The 17,491-nt window shown below is 47.2% G+C and overlaps 2 protein-coding genes across 2 annotated transcripts in view; both read right to left on the bottom strand.

The window, feature by feature from the left end:
- LOC135369422 (transmembrane channel-like protein) overlaps positions 1 to 17,491 on the bottom strand; it is a 51,143-nt gene that overhangs the window by 632 nt on the left and 33,020 nt on the right. The window contains exons 17-23 of the mRNA XM_064603013.1: positions 16,890 to 17,129; positions 13,890 to 14,015; positions 3,931 to 4,009; positions 3,688 to 3,781; positions 3,433 to 3,594; positions 2,458 to 2,587; positions 77 to 198 (exon numbers count right to left, since the gene is read on the bottom strand). Coding sequence (XP_064459083.1) covers positions 77 to 198; positions 2,458 to 2,587; positions 3,433 to 3,594; positions 3,688 to 3,781; positions 3,931 to 4,009; positions 13,890 to 14,015; positions 16,890 to 17,129 — 953 coding nt within the window. The remainder of the gene's footprint in view (positions 1 to 76; positions 199 to 2,457; positions 2,588 to 3,432; positions 3,595 to 3,687; positions 3,782 to 3,930; positions 4,010 to 13,889; positions 14,016 to 16,889; positions 17,130 to 17,491) is intronic.
- On the bottom strand, positions 6,084 to 7,011 carry LOC135368247 (proteasome subunit alpha type-3-like). Its single transcript, XM_064601402.1, has one exon. The coding sequence runs from the start codon at positions 6,896 to 6,898 to the stop codon at positions 6,137 to 6,139; it is 762 nt and encodes a 253-aa protein (XP_064457472.1). The 5' UTR covers positions 6,899 to 7,011; the 3' UTR covers positions 6,084 to 6,136.

Below are 17,491 nucleotides of genomic sequence, written 5' to 3' on the forward strand. Positions count from 1 at the left end.
GAACCACTCGTGGATCTTCGCTGACCATTAAATAGAACCTCATATATGTCTGGTACGCATATGCAACAAAGCTCACCCTTTCTGCTGAGAGCAATAGCAGGTACATCCACTTCGCCACCTGTATCACGCTCACGCTTTCCTTCTTGGCTTTCGGCATGACGAAGCTTAGCTATGGACTTGAGTAGTGGCTTTGGTGTTCTGCAAGCCATGCAAATACCCAGAAAGGATTGCATAAAGTAAGCACAGTGGTAATTGTCTATAGTCCTCTACACTAGAGTTGCAAAACAGACGACTATAGGGAGTTTTCACATGACGTCAAACAAACGCATATGGCCGCCATGGTGGTGGTGACTTTTTCGGTGCAGCTGCTGAGATTATCTAGCATTTGCTGGAAGACGAAGCCTCGAATGGTGTTTTGAAATACGGTCATGTCTGTGTCCTTCTTTTATCCCGAAGACACTTTGTCATTGTTGTTCTCACATTTTCTTTTATGAAAACTGTGGTTGTCGCATTGAAAAGTAGCCCAGTCTGTCATCTTTCAATGCCGCTAGCACGAAAAGTGACCACCAGTGGGAGGAGCTTACGAGCATGCCACGTCACAATGTGACGTAGGTGAAAAATTCCTTATAATGATAGAACAACATACTTAAGGCCCTTCTTTTTCTGCGATTCCGCGATTCTGCAAAAATTCGCGGAATTGTGGGTCTGCCGCGGAAAATGATGTTTTGCGCAGAATTTTGCAGAAACCACGTGCTTAACTCAGTTTATGCGCGAGATGAACGGACTTTGCTCGCACCGGGTCGGCTTGCGCTACAGCGTAGATGTGCCATCCGGATAAAGCCACCAGGCCGTGATATGGCCCCATCTGTGTGCTGGAACAACCCTCTAACTCCTCTCTCTAACCCTCAACTCTCTGGGATTCTGGAGTGGAATGCAAACGCTGACCCCTGCTTTGGTGGAGTGTGCATGCAGCTACATTTAGTTTTATTTCATCCTTACTACGGTGCGATCCCATTAATTTGAAACCTTCTCTCTATTCTCTCTGTTCAAACTTCCAGATACGTCGTGCTGACGCTTTGGTCACTGCAAAGCCGTGCACATTTCAACGGTGGAAAACTCCTGGTAATTCGAACATATGAACGTCCGCAATGATTCAGATTTCTGTTCTGTTGTTCACCCACTTTCCAATGCTTCCAAAATTTCGCCTAATTATTTCTGCGATGTGAGATACACACAAAAAAGTTTCAAAACAGGCAAATTACAAAAGAGGCAGTGCGCCAGCGGGTGCACAGCTGCACGTTCAAATGAAGTTGCCTGGCCGCAGCCAGCTGCACGTCGGTGCGAAAGTGTGCAGCTGTTCACCCGCAGGCGCACTGCCTCTTTTGGAACTTTTTGGCCTGTTTTGGAATTATTTGTGTGTGTCTCAAATCCCAGAAATAATTAGGTGAGATTTTGAAAGCACTGGAAAGTAGGTGAACAGAAGAGATCAGAAATTTGAATCATTTTGTTCACTTGTGCAGTTTTACTCTCATGGTTGATTGTAACTGCATAAAAAGTGCAGTGGATCACTGACTGTGGGCAATCCAGGAAATATTCTGTACTCTGTTAATGCCTGGCCACTTCTGTAGAAAATTTAACTGCATCCAGTATGACTACAAGCAATCTCCATTATGCTGCTGTTTGGCATAACTAGAAAATGCAATGGCATTCAAAATTTAAAGAATAAGCCAAATAACTTCTACAATGAAATTTGATTAGTGCGTCTCTTATTCAGTCCTTTATGCTATTGTACTGCTTGCAACACGGCTGTCTGAAAGTAGCACCCCGTGGTTTATCCCATCCGAAACTTCGAGGTGTTGCAAGATCACTTATTTCGAGCAAGAAACACGCACAACATATGGTCCAGCGTTAAATACAATATTGGAACAACATTTTCGAGGGCAGTTGAGGAAATAACAAGCTGCTGAACTACTGACAGGAGACTCCAGATAACCGCGTCACGAGCAGTACATCTGTATTCATAAACCATAGGTAGGACAGGAACTTATTTCGTGAAATATTGTAACATTTTTTAAAGTTATTATTTTTTTTGTCTGGGAAGGTACCAAGAAACACGCTTAGGTAAGGTTTTTCAGCTACAACCTATTTGCACATAAACTCAGCCTCAAGATTTACGACTGCTCGCTGTTTTACTCCCTGTTCAAGTGTGGTTATTTTTAGTGTCGTTTAACATTAGTGTCATTTATCGAAGTAATAATCTCATGATCCTTCAATACCTGGGCCTGCTTGCACAGGCATTGAGGCAGTTCCTCGGTGCTGCCCCTGGTAGCTTTGCCGGGGCTCTACCTAAGAGAAACGCCGAGGACAGTACCGAAGCTACTGAGGGCAGCTCTGCCGAATTGCCTCAACGCTCGTTCGAGCAGGCCCTGGTTTGAAATGTGAAACTTGCGGTTATACCTTGGAGACTGAGCCAGCTTCTTTTCAGCGAGTGGTGTACGACTGCCCATAGGTGTATCGTGGCCATGGCCATCAACGAGTGGTTCCTCATCCGAGTGCTGGAGGTTGTACTGAACTTTGCGTCCTCTGGCTAAGCAAAGACATCATCGGTGTTAGAGAACGGCTGTTTATGGAAGGGCACCAGTAGTGGGATTTCACCAACTGCCATCCTTTACTTAAAGTAATGCAACAGGGCACTGCAAAACTTAAAGGAACAGGTTGACTAGTACTACGTTAAAGCAACAAGCTGGGCTTCATCCCATCAAGCACTCGATCAGGAGCATTTCTTTCGTTTCATGCTTTCCTTTGATTTACCTGCTCTGGTCCCACCTTAAAGGGGTTCTGAAACCATTTTCCAAACTTTTGAAGAGACCACCTGGTACATATATTGATCTATGTGTACCGAACATGCACATAAAAATGTATGTCTCTGCGATACCGCATTTCGAAGCTACTGCAATCCAAAGGTGCGTGTCGGCTCCATGGACTACGAGGTATGAAACAACGCCATGCATTTAATGGTTTTGCTTTCTCAACCCCTCTCAACCTTTAACCTGAAGGGATTCCGGGCTACCCTAGGTTTCCCAACACGTACAATACAGTCAAACTCCTTTATAGCGAACACCTTTTTAACGAAAATACCGCTACAGCAAATTTTTTTTGCGGCCCCGCTGGAGCCCTATAGGTCCAATAATGGACGTCCTTTTTAACGAAAATACCTTTACTGCAAATTTTTTTTTGCTGTCCCCCGAGTTTCGTTGTAAAGGAGTTCGACTGTATTTCCGCTGCACAATATCTTGTCAATGAAAATTTCCACCATCCCTCTGCATCCGTAACGGGAGGTTTCGCCGTAGCAACGCTCTTTTCTTTACTCTTCTCATGCTGAGATTATAGCTTTCTTAAAAGGCCCTATCTTCAGAAATGGACGTAGCGTACTGCTCGGTGGTGTGTCTTCCCCTTCTCTCTTCAGCATGTCAAGTTTTCGTTCGTACTCCGGAGTGGAAACGGCCGGTCTCATCCGCGTCGGGAACACCGGCCGTTTACTGCCGCCCCACTTCTGCAGCACGTCTGTAGCTTTTTCCGCCTCGGCTTTAGTCGCTGAAAGACGACGACGACGACGACAAAATGATAAGCTCTGCATCAGCGTTGCTCGTCAAATAGCCATTTAAACTGTAGTGCGTCGTTATATACCTTCGGCTTCAATGTTTGTCTCTGGAATGGTTTCAGGCAGACCGCCCTCGGTGGTCGCTGTTGCTGGAGCGGGCTTTTTGACTACGTCCTTCTCCTGTAATGTGGGGTGACATCAATCTATCTCTGTAAACGTTCAGTGTGTAGGAATACGTTACTGATGATTTATCTTTTCACTTCCAGTCTAACTACGTGGAGAGTGACAGTAAAGTGAGAGTGACGTGACAGAAACAGAGTAAACTGTACCCTTCTAAGTTGAAGCTTCAGGTCGTTATTGGACTCCCTGAGGGACCCGGCCAGGGAAACCAGGTAATAGATGATGAGCCTGTTTAGTTACAGAGAGTTTTTAGTACGTAGAGCCACGTCCTCACTGATATTGGAATGGAACAGTTTATATTGATATTGATCTTCTTTCCCAATTTGTGTTACGTATTTATTTATTTTAATTCCTGTTAGTCTTACCATTACAATTGGGAATGGATTATACACACACAAACGCTTATGATTTGAGTGCAGCTTGCGAAGCTACATACAACAATGAAGTAACAATACAGTCATGAAAACAAATCGGAGCAAGTCTTATCGAACACAAAAGGGGCGGTCATTAAAATGTTTTATGGAACTTATGTTGCAGAATGATGAGGGAAGGTGGTTCCACCTGTGTGATGAGCCCAGAATAAACAAGTCTGCAAATGTGTTAGCTAAAGCGGCCGGAACAAAAAGCTTTGTGTCATACGGAGTCACACACGTAGCGTGAAAAGGGTTAGGAGCAACTGAGGTTTATCTGAACAACAACTTTCGTGCAAGACGCTGAAGTGCAGCGCCTTGAACGAAAGTTCTTGTTCAAATAAACCTCAGTTGCTCCTAACCATTTTCACGCTACGTCTGTGATTCCCTCATCGCGGGCTCCTTGACAGTGTTTCTCCCCTTTTGTGTAATACGGAGAAAAGACAAGTTAATTTTTTAGCGAAGGATGATGACAGTAAATTTGGTGAAACAGATAAATGCTGGCAATGTCACACCGAGTCTGTAACCGCACCATCCACATCCATTTCGATGTGCAACATCGTCTGTTTCGTTTTTTGTGTGTTATGTCGCGTCTGGCAGCGGTATGCACCAACCTGCCCGGTCTTTGTTACAGTGTTATACTCTCAGGTGTTTGCATTTCGTGATGGTTAATTCCGTCGACCATTTTCGGCAACATAGTGGAATCGCTGTTAAGTCCGCTCGATGTTGTTTGCAGTCTTGATTTCAAGATAAACCTCACAGTCGTCAGCATATGATCTAATATACGGAATGACGAATACTCGGCGGATCATTAATATACCGGGTTCGCCAAGATAAACTTCGGGGTTAGTATCGGAGATAAAACAAATAGAAACAGTTTAACAGAAGCTAAAGTAGACGTCAGAGGACTCATTATGCTCCAAAATTCTTTGTCGATCACTTAGTCCGTTTCTCTGCGGATAATTCATGAAAATAAGAAAAAAAAAACGCCGCTGCCTAGCAGCTCCAATCGACTATTCCTGCATTTCAGGTACTTCCATCAGATGGCAAAATGACGCGTACCCTAGCGACACCACTGCTCCAGGTTTGTACAGCTCAATCAGTCGCATGGCATACATTCTCCATTACATAATTCCTCAAAAAGGAAGGATATTATTGGTTGAATCAGCTTTGCACATTACATATCGACCTTGACCATCCTCGGCTCAAAATCCCAAGTGGAGGAAATCATCCACCCTTTCCTAGAGTGCATTGAGCTGTGCTCAAGTCACATTGTGAGGGGTTACAGCAACAGAGAAGTTGCTTGCAAAGTTTGTTCTTTTTCTTTTACAATTTGACCAATAGATTCATGACAGCGCAGAACACATTTTAAATAAAAGAACCTCCTATGCTCATTTTCTGTGCCACATTTCTGTCTTAGGTATGACATTCAACATTTTCTAGGTGGAGACGAGATTTAGACTATGGTAAAGGACGATTGCACGAAAACCTCAAGGAATTGCACACGCGCATTGTTAAAGTCCGATGGCTCCTCAACGCGGAGGAGTGCCTCTTCACAACACTCACCGAAGTCGAGGTGGGGATTCGAGTGGGAGATCGCCTACGAATGCAGCCGTAAAATTTCGAGAATTTAAAGTTGGGAACTCGCCACAAAAACAATATACAAAAACATGTTTACTAACGGAAAAAATGTCATATTTCTTTCTCTGTCCACAATTACACAAAGAATGACACATCGATCAATGTGGTGCCCTGCCGTTAGAAATCAAAACCTATGTCTCACAATAGCTAGTGCAATTGCTTTTGTTATCTCAAAATGGCTCTTCGTAAGATGTCAAAATGTGAGAACATGGGCTGTAAGCCCCACGCTTAACGAAATATGAAAAAGCATAACAAATGAGGAGAGCTTTATTCTTGCACATGTTTGCAAAAGGCACACCACGTTTTACATTTCTTCGTCAGAGTCCGATTCTTCCTCCAGTGCCTTCTTCGCGTATTCGGAGGCTTCCTGAAACACGTCTTTGGGCGCTAACTCATGTTTGCCTTTTGACGCCTCACAAACCCAACTAAGCTCCAGCTCGAAGTTCTTGTCTTTCACTTCATCGTGGATGATGTAGATGATCTTAGCAGCCTCTTTGATGAGCTCCTTGCAAGTCATGGCCTTCATGTCGTGCTTCTCCATTTCTGTCTTGGCAGCCTGCTTTGCTTTTCCTATTGCGCATCCAAAGTAACCCCACGATGTGCCCGACGGATCAATGCAATATAGTTGAGGGCCGTCGCTGTCGTACGTCCCCATCAGGAGGCTACAGCCGAAAGGCCGTACTGCACTGTACAGAGTGTACGCGTGCATGTATTGAGCGACACGATCTTTGAGGTACTTGAGCGGAATCGGGGCTCCGTAGTCTGACCTGTAGTTTGAAGCTTCAACACGAGCAGTCTCGACGACTTGCTTGGCATCGGCTAAGAGTCCAGCGACGGCGACTCCGACGTGCTGGTCGACTGTGAAGATGCGTTTGTTCGCTCCTGCTTCGTAGAGCTTAGAGGTTACGAGTTTTTCGACGGCAAACACGATCCCGTCTTTGCCTCGAAGTGCTACGGCAGTGCCGCTGTTTTCGACGGCCTTCTGCGCGTATTCCACTTGAAATACGCGTCCATCGGGTGAGAACTGCGAGGCAGAGAGGTCGTATCCTGTCCCAATGGAGCTCATTTTGATGTGTAAGGCTTGTTTTCAAAGCAAAACAGCGCCTCGTCCACAATGACACAGCCGGTTGCACACAAAAATCGGGTGATGTTTTCGGCGATGCGAGGTGGCGGAGTGCTCGAGGGCGAACGTGAGCGATTGCAGCGCCACGTTTCGCAATCGAAACCAAAACTTCGGGCGTCAGGGGCGGAGTGCATTGTGCAAAATTGATTGAAACCGTGGCAGTAAGCGAAGAGTAAGCCTTTGGATTGAGGAGTTGGATTGCAGTCTACTTTTGACGTGAATACGTCTTTATAATTGGGACCGAGGCAGGGGTGCATCCTGGGAAGCCACGCGACACCAAAACTGTCACTTTCGTCATTCGAGCTGTCGACCAGAGTACTATAGCTATGTCTGTCGTTTCAGCGTCCCATGCGAGACGTATTCACGGAAAAACTTGGCGGTAACAGCCCTATACCTATCCCGATTTATTTCTCTATTAATTTTATTTTTGTAACACTCAAACTCATACTCTGTATGGTCTCATGCTACTAATCTTGAAATTACGCATCTATGTATACCCAGGTTCGAATCCTGTTTAGTCGGTTCCCTGTGAAGTCGGCCAAGGACGCAACTGTTCCCCCCTGTGATAGTCGTGACGTTGCCGACTGACTGTGGCCGAAGCGCAAGCAGTTCCATTGCCATCAACACCACGCATCTCTACACACCAAAGATATCCGTTTTATGGGACGCATCAGTGGGTAATTACAGTGGAGGCGGCAGCTTAAGTAAAAAACGCAATATTTGATCGGAAATAATACCGATCGGGTACGTTAGGTGCCTTATGTTATTCCAGATGCCGTGTAATTTGCTGCGGCGTATGCTGCTCACCCTTATCGGAGTATTACGCACCCTCGTACTCCAGGAGCGGGTTGTTTGAATTTGAGTTGCGTTTGCCAGCCGTACGGGCTGTTGCATAACTATATACAGGCTGCATGTCCCATCCTACAGTAGGCAATACAAATTATCATCGGATGTTTAATCAACTTCTAGGCCCTTTACAAGATTTAATGTGGAAAGCGTGGTGGAACGCCCTGCTCACACTTGAGCGCCTCCATAGATTTGATGTGCGAACTTGTCCATGTTGTGTTTTTTGCACTCAAGTTGAAACACTCCATCATGTTTTCTATGAGTGTCGTAGCACAAAAATGAATTGGTACCGAGTGTCGCGCACTTTTCGCCTGAGATGTCCCTTAGAGTGGCGGGAATTTCGTCGCACACCTCGATCGACCACGTTCCGTTTGAGACGTTTCTTCACTGCTATGGGATTTTACGTCCTCTGGCGGGCCCGTAGCAGGGCTGCAATTAAACACAGCAGGTTTCTCCCACGACCTACTAGATTATAACGACCACGTCAGGCGCACCCCTCCCATGCGCCGCATTTTTGGAACGCAGCGGTGGCGCTTCTGATCGTCCTTGTTATTGCTTCCTCAACTTCTACAATACTTTGTACTTCAGCTTACCTTAGTATTTCTGTACAAGCTGTGGACTTCCACAGATGTTTAATTCTGAGGTTGATTATTATCATCATTCTACGCGTTTTCATAGGAGCTATCGCTGTCGTCTGCTACGGTTGTCGTACATACGCTTCTGCGAGTTCAAAATTCAAATTTCCATCGTCCAATCGTGCGCCAGTCTGCCAGGGTGCGTCAGTAGCGCCCCTGGCGGATCGTGCGGACAGGCACCTCATAGGGTTTGCTGATTGTGACATGGTCGTTATAATCTAGTAGGTCGTGGTTTCTCCCCGTGCAGGCTGTCCTGTCTTCTCTTCGCTTCGAAGTCCGAGCCTTTTTGTCGCAAGAGCTGCACCACATGGGACTCGATCCCTTCCTTGCCACATGGGTACTAAATAATGTAATCTCCGTGCACAAATCAATCATCCAGTTCCCGGTACACTAAAACTAGACTTTCACATAACGTGCCTCATATGATGCTCCTATTTCCACTATGAATTCAGCATAGCTCGCCTTTAAACTTTACTTTTGCTACAATGTAGACACATGCTTGTAAGTTATTGTATTTTTGTGAATATGTTGTTGTTTTGTTCATGTCGTACTTGTTATCATTATGTCATATTGTTCATTGTAAATAACATCGATATCACGCAATACATTTTCTTTGATCCATAATTATGTTCTAGCCAGCTCGCTAGGACCGTACTGCACTTAGGGTTGCCACATTTCGTAGTGAAAAATACCGGCTGAGGGAGAGGAGGTGGAATAGAAGGAAAGGAGGAAAGACACGCGGGAAAGGGAATTGGGTGAGGGATGGAAGAGCACACGCAGAAAACGAGAGAGAGAGAGCTAAAGATTATACGAGGAAACATATGTTCCTGTGTATGGCTGGATCATTAGAAATTGCTATAAACAGGCATGAACGCTACACTGGATCGTATTGAGCAACCGGATTGGACTGCCACTTACTTTGAAAAACGCATGGACGCAAACCAACCCTTCTTTGCAGGCGGATATCTCACATGATGGTTGTATACGGCCTAAGTTCTAGCTGGGTCGACACAACCACTGATCTTCAGAACACAAGACTTAATGAATAACAATGATAATAATAATAATAATGAATAACTAAGGAAACAACTGGTGACTGCGGAGTTGGGTCTGTGCCCAAGATTTATTCAAGCTGTAGTGGAATGTTGAAGGGAAAATCCCGCAAAAGCCCCTATGAAAGGTCCTGAGCCACAAATACCGGCAAAAGGCTGCCGGTATCGCCTTCCTACAGGAAACCGGCAGAGCGAGCAAATAACCGGCCGTGCCGGTATAATACCGGCCTGGTGGCAACCCTAACTGCACTCCGCAGCGGCTCTCCCATGTTTGGATTGTTCGCTTGGTATGGTCAGTACGAAAAGCAAACTCTCCTAGAGTGTTGTTATCTATCTTGTAGGACTGTAACGTAAAGTTAGTGTCTGTCCCATCCTACAGTTGGCAATACAAGTTAGTGTCTGTCCAAAGGGGACTACCTCCATAGGTAGCTCTCCTGCTTGATGACAATACACACATACAGGCTCGTGGAACCTTCCTCTTTTCGCGTATGCAGATGACCTCTCCTTAATCCTCAGCAACGAGGACTCGATAGGTCGTGTTCTCGTTATTTTAGAGAGGTACGGTCGAGTATCGAATGCACGAATCAACAGAGAAAAATGCGCTGCGCTGTTCATTAATGTCACTCCCTCCTGTCCGTCTCCATTCGAGATCCCTGTTAGGAATGAGGTGCGGATTCTCGGTATTCACTATAACAGGACTGGGGTCTCTTCTCTGTCTTGGTTGCGTGTTCACGAGCGCAGCGTCTCGGTTCTCACAGATAGGGGCCTAGTGCACCCTATCACCTGTAGAGCTCGCCTGGCTGCGTCGTGGTTCCTGAGCACTGGTATCACGGGTCAGTTTTCCTTGCAGCAACTCGTACGGCCTTTCGGTTCATCTGGGGCAACGGAGCTGAGTGGGTATCCCGTGCACCTATGTACCAGCCGAGAGAGGTTGGCGGTTTGCGGGTTCCGCACGTAAAAATCAAGTGTCTTGCGCTCGGGCTAAAGGTAATTTTCGACGGCCTTAGTGACCCTGGCCACCCCGCCCACGATCTCCTGCAATACTGCTTAGGCCCAGACGTACGTCTGATTCGCCCGCTTGTGCAGAATAGACCGCGCTCTGAGCTTGTGGCCTTGCACTTGAGAGAGTACGTTTTGAACGTCCGTCGCCTACGCGCATCATTACCGTCGGAGGATTTCTTTGTCTGGTCCGTCAAGCAGTTTTATGCCGCTCTTCTGGGGCTCCTTCCGACGGCGAGTTCGGCTGTGCCTCGCCCGATCGCGTGGCTTCATATTACGTGGCTTCATATATACTGTATATATATATATATATATATATATATATATATATACACACGCACACATACATACATACATACGAGAGGCGTTCAAGTCAAACCGGGACTTTCCATTTTTCGCAAGAGTAAAATGAACTTAGAGGCGAGAAACTAGTTTTATTTTTCAACGTAATCTCCAGCTGCACTAATGCACTTGTCCCAGCGTTTCACGAGGGCTTGGCTGCCAGCAGCGTAGAAATCCTTACCAGCGCGTAGCAGCCATGATCGGACCGCATTCTTGACCTCGTCGTCGCAGCTGAATTGGCGGCCCCTAAGGAAGGCCTTCAGTGGCCCGAAGAGATGGAAATCGCTGGGGGCGAGGTCTGGACTGTAAGGGGGATGTGGCAGCAACTCCCAGCCAAGTTCCTGTAAGGTGCGTGTCGTGAGATGCGCGGTATGCGGCGTGCATTGTCCTGTAGGAGGAGGACTCGTTTGGTGATGAGGCCCTTTTGCTTCAGCGCCTTATGCACACCCCTGAGAACCTGGCAGTAATATGCACTATTCATGATGGTACCATTGGGCAGAAAATCAACATGAACAACGCCAGCCTTGTCCCAGAAAACCGTGGAAAAACGTTGGATGTTCTCAGGAACTCTGACACTGGACTCTGAGCCGCCCCGGTCGTGATCGTCCTGCACTGACGTACGGCCGTCTCGGAACCGTTTGCACCACTGAAACGCTTTGCTGCGGCTAAGTGTATCGTGGCAATACTGAGCCTGAAGTCTTCTGTGAATTTCAGATGGCTTTACACCCTTCATTCACGAGAAACTTCATGACAATTCGCTGTTCGATGTGCGCGCTCACCTCGTTGTCGGCCATCTTGTCCAGCACGTGTCTTCTGTTTTGCACAAACCTTGGACCACCACGCGGTGAACGCGGAGGCCTGTCGCGTGTGAAAATGACGAAAATGAAGTAGCGCGAGCCATTTGTACACTCAGGAGACAGAAAGTCCCGGTTTGACTTGAACACCCCTCTTGGACACTTGGACACTGCATAACAAATTAAATACGACCACGCAAACTTTCGTCATCATGCATTTTCTATGCGCCACACCGATGTGAACACGACGGTCTATAAATTGTTGCGTATCGCGTCCGCCTAGGGGCGCTAGCCGATCTAGCCGCTAGCTAGATCAAAATGTGCAGCACTGTTTTTGAACCTCCAGTCTTCCTGCGAGCCTCCTTTCCGTGTTCCAGTGATGCCAGACATCAAAATTCTTGGTGTGACTTTTCATTGCACTGGCATATCTAGCGTAAATTGGCCTCGTGTCTTTAATCGTTGCAGAGCTGTCCTGCGGCAGCTTAAGTTTGTTGATTTGCCCATCACTTTTCGCGCTCATCTGCTATAGTGGAATGGTACTACAGTCGCTTGTGGTTCCTAAGAGTCGTTGCGAGGCCGCCACCTATAATTCGTACTGCCATCACTGGGCACGCGTTCCGTTTTCTCTGGGTCGGTTCGGTGGAGTGGGTTGCGAGGTGCCACTTGCACCGTAAACGTGACGTTATTTCGAGGCATTGCACACTCCCGAACACCCAGCGTGCGCGTCAGTGCAGTACTCTCTGGGATGCGCCACCAGGTGATTCGTTGAGAGCCCTAGGTTCCGGCCTAGGTGCGAAGTCCTGCCTCATCAATACAGTGCCTGTGCTGATGTTGTAAGACGTTTACGACTCCAGCTTCCGGACGCTGACATCCAATAATGGGCAGTCAGTGATTTTTATACAGCTATCAGGGAGTTGGAGCCCGCGGTCCCCCAGTCCCTTCGGTGCCGACGAAGCTATCTTTGCGTCGAATCACTGCGGGCTGGCTAGACGCCCGCCGCGCCAGTCTTCAGTGGAAGTTGGCCCACGATGTTCTTCCTCTTCGTGAGCGATTGCGCCGTTTTCGTATTTCTCGTTCTGACGGTTGCCCGTCTTGCGGGATGTGTGAAACGGCCGCGAGCACTGTTTCAGGCGTTGCCACGTTCCCCTTTTGCTGTGGCATAAGTTAACGCAAGTGTTTGAGCTCTCGACTGTCTCCTGGGCCACCGTGCGGTTCCTAGAACCGTTGCCGGTTCCGTGCATTCAGCGCTACCACTTTTAATTTGGTTGGCAGCAGCCTTGCGTAAGTCAGGATATTCTCTTTATCGCCTCTAATCAACTAAGTGATATTAACTGCGCAATTCTTTTCAGTATCATTTTTAGAGTCGAGAACAAAGTGGTCAAGTGGTTGAGCACTTTCACGGGACGTCTTCACGGTGATTCTTTTTAGTAAAAAAGAGAAAAAAAGATAAGAGATCAATAATTTGAAAAGTACCTGGTGATGACGTGGATCTGTGCACAGCGACCGTATAGCTTACTCTGTTTACTTCTGCGACCATTTAGCAATGCAATATAATATTTGCAGCATTTATTTTACAACGATAATTATCAATATTGCAGAATTAAAGGAGCGTGATATACAGCGGGTTTCTATATATAAAAAACAGTAGCACGCCAGGATCAGAATAATGGTAGCATTTCGATACCGCGGGTACTGCTCAGTTTAGTCGTGGAGCAACTCGTTAAAGGCGATTCCCTTTTATAATGCGCTGTTCAGTTCAGAAAGTCCAGATGCGATTAGAATGCCATATACGCGGCGTACTTTAGCGTTATATACAGGATGTTTGCTCTAACGTGCCCAGAAATTATATTTAATGCGAGCGATAAGAGAAAAGCAAGTGTAACCTTTTTTTTTTTCTGCTACTTGAGTAAGAAACAGGTACTGCTTCACCAGTAGCTCCTGTTTCTTAGCCAGGTAGCTGAAAAGTAGCGCTCGTTTCTCTGTTATCGCTCGCTTTAAATAAAATTTCTGGACACGTTAGAGCAAACACCCTGTATATTATTACTTATATTTACTTACAGAAGTCAACGCGTTTAGGCAAAAGGAAAAAAACAACAACACATGAACGAAAGATTCATGTTTACAATTCTGAATAGACACCAAAGAATAGATCAATTTTCGTGTCGTGCTTTCATGAAGCTATTCGACTTTTAGGCATGATAAATGACACGAGCTATACTTTTCATTTGAGCGCACGCTCGTTCACACTGCAGTATACAGTACTTACACGAGGAGCAAGATGAGAGGAATGACGACACCAGGGGATGTAAGATACTCGATGATCTTGTTCATCCAGGATGGGAGGGTGTTGTCCAGATATGTGGTGAATACTCTGTATGCTCTGAAATAACCACTATACGCCCAGGTACCACAAGCTTAGCGGATGCCTTTCACAAAGCTGTTCAACCACAGACAGCAGGTTCTACTAACTATGCTCTATAAAGTTGTACTCAGTGACACTAGTTATACAGTAAGGAAATAATTTGACGCGTATGCGTAGAGCTGAGCGCGGGTGCGGGTATACCCGCGGGTACCCGCAGTTACCCGCACATCGTCACAATTTGCGGGTAGGAATTAGCGTTCACTGCGGGTCGCTGGTAAAATGCGGGTGTACCCGCAATGCGACCGCGGGGAATGCGGGTATACCCGCATTGGCGGTATAAATCTATGTGCCAGACTGCAGAAGGCAAGTGCTGGCGGGCGAGCTCGATTATTAATGCACACATATGTGGCTCTTTGTTGAATTGCAGTTTTATTGGCATACGATTGAAGCCGTCCGAGACACATAGCCAACACTCAGAATTTCCATTGTTTTAAAATAGAAACAGCCGTAAAGTGAACGAGGGGACGTTCGATAACGAACAGAACGCATCCATTGATTTGGGGTAAGGCTGGTGTATCGTGCCCGCATCGTCATCTTCATCACCCAGAGGGTAAACTAGAAAACGGGGATTCGAGCTGGCGGCCGAGCGCGTGTATATACCGCTCACTTCCCCCTGCGGGTCCCAATGCGGGTATACAGACAGCACTGCGGGTGCGGGTCCAAGTTTGCTTACCCGCACTCACCTCTATACGTATGGGTATGCCAAAGAGAGACGTCGTAGTTTGGGGATGTGGGATTGCTGCGTTGATTGTAGATAGTATAGGGTTGTTCGTTTTCGGGTTTTATGAATTTTCAAATCCGGGGCGGGGGGGGGTGGGGGGAGGGTTGGGAATCGGGTGCTATTTACAACGAGAACTCGGGGAGAAATCGGATGGTACGATCTCTGTTTGATATGTCATCGGGGAATTTTCGGGTGTAACGAAGGGCATATGAAACGAGCCACTGCTGTGACACTGGGACGAGAAACAAGAATCCTTATATTTCCGCTCGGAACTGGGGTCAGTGAATGACAGCGGTATTCAAACACTTGTCCAAGCTCCACAAAAGCTCGTCTATTTTCTCCTGCAAGAGAGGATTATAAAAGCAGGACCAAGAGGTTGTCACAAATAGCTCTCTTTGCTGATATTATGACTTAATTTTTCCGACGGTTTACCTGGAACGACAAGTTGAAGGAGCTCAAGGATTTCGGGTAGATATCGAGTTTTACCCGACTTCTCGAAAACTTGTTCGGCAGGGAACTATCGTGAAAAACCGGGTTTTACCCGAGTACGAAGAACCCTATCCGGGATATGGACACACGGGTAATTTGTGATGTCGCAAACGTTCTGCGCTTCAGAGCTTTGCAGAAAAATTTTAACAGAAAAAAAAAAGTGAGAAATGGAATTACAAATACACTTTCCAATTTCTTCCTCGATTAAATGAATTTCAGCTTTCGCTGTATTGCCCAACTTTATGAGTTCTCAGGACCGCGGCCATACTGCGTCCCCCTTCCACTCTCCCCAGGGAACGCGCCCGGATACCCTTCTCGCGCGCCTCTCGTTGTACCAACTACAGTGTTGATGGAACTTCCTCTTTATATGTATCTGGTCCCCTTCGTAATTGCATCGCCAATACGCGTGTTCGCACAGGCGACATTCCACAGAGTACTCCAGCGGAAGACGCATAAGGTGCCGTACTTTCTGCTGCCACGCACAGGCGCTGGACGTTATGTGTTTCCGTGCTCAGTTATACCTTGCTGACGTCACCTAGATCAAGACCAAGGTGTCGCCTAGATACAGAAGACGTGCCTTAATGTCTCCTCTCCCTCTCCTCTTAACCGGGTGTTTGCTTGAGCTATGTAGTGGCTTCGCATGTCGCACGCATTTCCGTTTCTTGTAGGTGGTATAGGTGGTGACATCCACAGAAAAGCCTTTAGCATGTGTCACTCTTGAGTGAATGACACGTGACACTTTTGGTTTTTTGGGCTGCGCTACATGGACACGTGTAGTAAGAATTCGTCTGCTATCGCCGATTTTACAAAGATGCGCGCGCCACCAAGCGCGCCGCGCAAAGCAGCGTGGGAACTTTGAGCGACACTGCTCTGTCGTCTGCTTCGGTTATGGTTTACCCCGGCTGACGCCGCTGCTGCGCACACCGGGAATGGTGTTGTTGTTCTTCTGCCTCCGCCTCTGCCCTTCTCGTAATGCTCTTAGGCGCTATAAGTTCCCATGAGTCCTTGCGTGCAACAGGTGGCGATTGCTTTTGTAAAAAGGTCTATTCAAGAACTCGCAAATGCTTGCAGCCAACTTTCCAAATTTGAACCCATAGACTAAAAGTGCAGCACGCTTTCCAGAAAATTAGTTTTTAGTGGCTTTGTTTTCCTCATGTAGTACGCGGGGACTACTTGCAGACGACAGTGTCTGCTCATGCAGCTGTCGGTGGCTACCGTCTGCATGACTGAAAGCACGTTCGTGATTGGCTACGGCAGTCGAAAACGCGATTCATAATTAGCTTACTCTTAGTTGTTACGTCACGTCGACGAGTAAGCGGGCTTTCTGTATCTAGGTGGTGTTGACCTGGCGGTGCAGCCACGTACGCAGCCACAAGATATTCCGTAGCAGACGGCAGCAAACGACGCAGACGGTATCGTGTGCTACGTGCATGACACACAGCTCCTGATATTCCGTCACCGTGTGAACGCTGAACACCCGGCGGAACTTCTGACTCATGCGCTCGTTCTTCCTCTAGAACATTCCGTGGCGATGTTGCTCGTGCCAATACAGCGGGCAGTGCGTCTTGGACGAACCTCCTTTGCAAGTGACTTCATCTGCGGACGCTCGCATTCACTCGACGACCGCGACCTACCTGAAAGGTCCGCAATGCCACGAGGGCTCGAGCCAGACCATGGCGTAGCCTACGGGCAGTGTGCAGACAAAAAGCATGATGATGAGAAGCATGAAGTAGAAATTGTTGGAGCCCGACGCTTTGAAGACAGTCTCATGGGGGATGTTGCAAGTAAGGACAGCCCAGCTCCGGACGTACATCAGGATGCATAGCTTGACAGTGTTGATGGCAGGAAGACCGGGGGAGAAGAACATGCCCATCCTGTACGAGACAGTTGCACAAGATGAAGGATCAGAACAAAAAGGAAACGCGAGCGAAGCTATGGCTGCACGCGATGTAGTCTTCATAACTAAAACGTCACCATAACAGCTAGCTCTAGGCAGCCCTTCGGGACCTATTGGACTGCAGCACTGCGTAGACTGTCGTGGACTCTGCGTGGGCTATCAGCACTGCGTAGGTGGGCAGCGCATGAAAGCTTGGGGTGAAAGGTCACGTGGAATGTGATGTTCTCCAGGATGAAAGCCTCACCAGCTGGAAGCCTCATTGCAAAGCCTTCACTGGGTTTAGTCAACTACATGCGTTCGAATTTCTAACTTACTTATATCCGTAAGTGCGGGGCAACT

The sequence above is a fragment of the Ornithodoros turicata genome, chromosome 9 (genome assembly GCF_037126465.1).
Source record: "Ornithodoros turicata isolate Travis chromosome 9, ASM3712646v1, whole genome shotgun sequence".
Classification (NCBI taxonomy): domain Eukaryota; kingdom Metazoa; phylum Arthropoda; class Arachnida; order Ixodida; family Argasidae; genus Ornithodoros; species Ornithodoros turicata.